Here is a 3,593-nt window from a genome sequence, read left to right as displayed (position 1 = left end):
CACACACACACACACACATATAGAAATGTATATATATATATAGTTTTTAATATAGAAAATGTAATGTAGAAGCATCATTACTGGATCACACATCTGTGTTTGTACTTCTCTTTGAAATGAGACTCTTCTTGCTCCTGTTTTTTTTTCAGTTCCTCGATTTCTTTTAGCTGCTTTTCTTTTTGTCTTTTAAGTTCTTCTTTTAATATTTCTTCTCTATACTTTGAGAGATCATCTAACCGTTTTAAACTTTTTCTGTTTTCTTCTCCTATCTTTATCATTTCTCTCTCATGCTGCTTCTTCATTGCCTCCTTCTCCTCCTTATGTTCTTCCATCAGGCCTGCAAAGTTCATAGCGTATTTCTTCCTCAATTCATTGAATTCTTCAGCTTGCTTTCTTGCTTCATCTTCATATCGTTTCTTCATGTCAAGGATGCTCTGCTCATATTTTTCCTCCAACTCTTTTCTTTCCTTTTCTTCTTGTTCTTGTCTGCTTTGGTCTTCTATTTTTATGGCATTTTCATACTTTACTTTCTCCTGCTCATAATCCATTTGGAGCTTTTTGAGCTTTGCTTCCTCTTGCTTTCGTTTGTGTTCTCTTTTAGGTTTCTCCCAAAATTCCTGTTGTTCCCTTTTCTTCTTCTTCTGTTGCTCTATCATCTTGTCCTTACTCTGCTCTAGTTCCTTTCTCTTTTCCTCATCTAATGTAGAATTGATTCTGTTTTGCAAAACATTTAGCTCTTTTTCCCATTCCTGGTGTTCGATTTCTTCCAGGTTTTTCTTCTTTGCATCTTCTTCTTCCCTTTTTTCTTGTTCTTTCATCTTCCTCTCACGCTCATTATTAAGTTTATCCCTCATTTGTTCAAGACGTTTAGCTCTTTGTTCTCTCTCCGACTCTTTTTCTTTCCTCTGTTCTTCAAACCGTTTTTCCATTTCTTTTAATTCTTCGTCATGTTGCATTTGAAGTTTCTCAAACTCTTTCTGCATCTCCTGTTCCTTGGTTTTCAGGATCCTCTCCACTTCTTTTTGTATTGCTGCTTCAGCTTCTTGGAGCATCTCATTAGTGTAGCACTCACCACCATTTTTCTCCACCATTTCCCCAATCTTTGTTATCAGCTCGCTGACCTGTTTCTGGTTTTGTTTATCATAGTTATTAAACACATGATATCTTCCTCCACAGTCAGACACCACCTTCTCTAAGGAATCCTCTTGTTCCATTTTAATGAATTCCTCCACCGACTTTTCATCCTGTTCCAGTGAATCTCCTCTTGTAAAAAGAACAATGGTGAAATTTTCTGAATTCATCCCAAAGAATTTCCTGATCAGGTTCAGTGTCTCCTTCTCCTCTGCTGTTAATCTACCAATCTGTATCACCAGCAGGAAGACATGTGGTCCTGGGGCCAGAAGACTGATACATTTCACCAACTCTTCATGAACTTCTTCATGTGACAGAGTTGTGTCAAACAGACCAGGAGTGTCAACCACAACAACAGGACGACCATCAACTTCACCCTGTGCTTTCTGACATTTTTTAGTGACTGATGTTTGTAAAGCTTCAGCTTTAAACTCTCTCCTTCCTAGAATGGTGTTTCCTGAAGAGCTCTTTCCACAGCCAGTCTTTCCAACCAGTACAATCCTGAGAGGCTCTGGGCTCTGTGTTTTCTCACCACCTATAAAAGAAGAAGGCATGGAGTTGAAATGTGAAATGTTTAAGTTATGAAAGTAGAAGCAGAAAAGCACAGACTATAAGACAAAGTTGTGTACATCTGTGGGATACTGACTGTTTTTCTTTGACTCCAACTCCAAAAGTTTTGCCTTCAGACTGCTGATGTGTCTCTCTTGTTGCAGGACCTTTTCTGCTTGAGCATGTGCATGTGTTTTCGCTGTATAGCTCTGAGGTTTATACAAAACATCCAACATCTCACAGATCTGCTGTTTGTCCTTGATATTGAGAACATTAGCTCTCCCTCCACAGCTCTCACAGAGCTCCTGGATGTCTTTGTCTTCCTTTAGAAAGTTAAGAACAGCTGGATCTGTAGGATCTGATTCCACAGTGAACAGAATCATGGTAAAGTCATTGACTCGAGAGCTGAACGTCTTCTGGATGGTCTCTAACTCTCCCTTGTCTTCATCAGTGAGGGGAGCCACAGGTAGGACCAGGATGAAGGCATGGACACCCTCAGGATCACAGAGGGAGATGCACCTCAGTGATTCCTCCATCACTGCCTCCTGAGGTTTGTCATACAAAGCAGGCAGCTCCACCAGGGAAACCCAACGTCCACAAGCCTCTCCATGATGTTTAACACACTCTGATGAGTTGGAGGCTGAATGAAGCTCTGTCTGATCTAAAATGGCCTTGGCTGCTAAAGTCTTCACTGCTGCTCTCCTCCCACACAGAACCAGGTTTAAAGGTGGTTTTATGTTCTGAGGCTGTGGTCCTGTGGTCACTTCAGTGAAGGTGAGGAAGTTTTGTTGGTTGTTATATACAATGTTCTCAACCTCCTTCATTAATGATCTTTGGTTATTTTCACTCATTTTGTACCGTCTTCCTTCACAATCCTCCAGCAGCTGCTTTACAGACTGAGTTTCACTTGAATCGCGTGTCATGATGACCATTGAGTGCTTTAAGGCATCTTGACCAAACAAACTCAGGATGAAGTTTAGTTTTTCTCTCTTTTTTTCTGTGAATGTTGAAGGTTTAAGTAACAGCAGAAGAACATTTGGTCCAGGTTTACAAAAACTCACACATCTGCTAATTTCTTCTTTTAGAGTTTCCCCAGACCCACTGAAGATGTTTGGAGTTTTAACTACTGTTAAACTATATGCTCTCCACTCTCCATAGGTAACTGGACACCACTCCCCTGAAGAATGTTTTTCAAATTGCTTCCCTGTGTTACCAATAATTAAGTTTCCTAGTTTAGTCTTTTTGTCCTCCCTTTTTCCGAACAGCACAATTCTGAATGCAGAATCTGAAAGACAGCAAAAGGAGAAAGAAAATGATAATATGTAAAGAAAAAAAATAACAAACACAAAAACCTGTGTTCTCAGACACATTCAGTCATCAAGTGACAATTGTCAAAACTTTGAACAATGAAAATATAGCTGATCTTCTTTTAGAGAAATTAAATTAAAATCGTATTCACAGTTTGTGTAAAGTTGTATACAATGGTGTTTGTAGAGGAAATAACATGTCCCTAGCAATATGAAAAAAAGATGTAAAAACACAGATATAGGTAATGTGATAACAATGCTTCTGGTATGGTAGTTTGGCTGTTGCCATTTTGGTTAGAGCCAGAAGTTCTTTAGACAGAAGGGTAAAAGTTATCAGTTAATGCTGGCAAGATTTATTAGCTAGCTACATCCGTGCACAATAAACCCAGCCTATTAGTGACTACTGAAATACTAGGATTTCAACAAATATGTTATTTTCACCAAAGCTTGAATATTATTTGTGCTATCAAACCCATTTAACAAAATTGGTTGATTACGATGCATAATCCCTTTATTGTGCCGGGATGTGGTTTGTGGGTCAGCTGCAGAGGAGGGATGAAGAAGTGGCTTCAGGGTGTGGTGTCAGAAAGGTTGGTTTAAGGTGCT

General features: G+C 39.2%; 2 protein-coding genes across 2 annotated transcripts; both read right to left on the bottom strand.

The window, feature by feature from the left end:
* Window positions 1-77: 77 nt before the first annotated feature.
* On the bottom strand, window positions 78-1,685 carry LOC102307232 (GTPase IMAP family member 4-like). The gene has a single exon (XM_005952509.2). The coding sequence runs from the start codon at window positions 1,683-1,685 to the stop codon at window positions 78-80; it is 1,608 nt and encodes a 535-aa protein (XP_005952571.2).
* A 54-nt stretch (window positions 1,686-1,739) lies between these two features.
* On the bottom strand, window positions 1,740-2,603 carry LOC121813464 (GTPase IMAP family member 8-like). The gene has a single exon (XM_042217259.1). The coding sequence runs from the start codon at window positions 2,601-2,603 to the stop codon at window positions 1,740-1,742; it is 864 nt and encodes a 287-aa protein (XP_042073193.1).
* Window positions 2,604-3,593: the final 990 nt, after the last annotated feature.

The sequence above is a fragment of the Haplochromis burtoni genome, unplaced genomic scaffold (genome assembly GCF_018398535.1).
Source record: "Haplochromis burtoni strain Fernald_Lab_line unplaced genomic scaffold, NCSU_Asbu1 Contig_1728, whole genome shotgun sequence".
In the NCBI taxonomy this organism is placed as follows: domain Eukaryota; kingdom Metazoa; phylum Chordata; class Actinopteri; order Cichliformes; family Cichlidae; genus Haplochromis; species Haplochromis burtoni.
The sequence above is the reverse complement of the archived record's forward strand: the minus strand, read 5'-3'. Positions and strand labels throughout refer to the sequence as shown.

What these genes read in the sequence shown, in the direction of transcription:
- LOC102307232 (XM_005952509.2), bottom strand. Translation starts at nt 1,685, where the DNA reads ATGCCTTCTTCTTTTATAGGTGGTGAGAAAACACAGAGCCCAGAGCCT.
- LOC121813464 (XM_042217259.1), bottom strand. Translation starts at nt 2,603, where the DNA reads ATGACACGCGATTCAAGTGAAACTCAGTCTGTAAAGCAGCTGCTGGAG.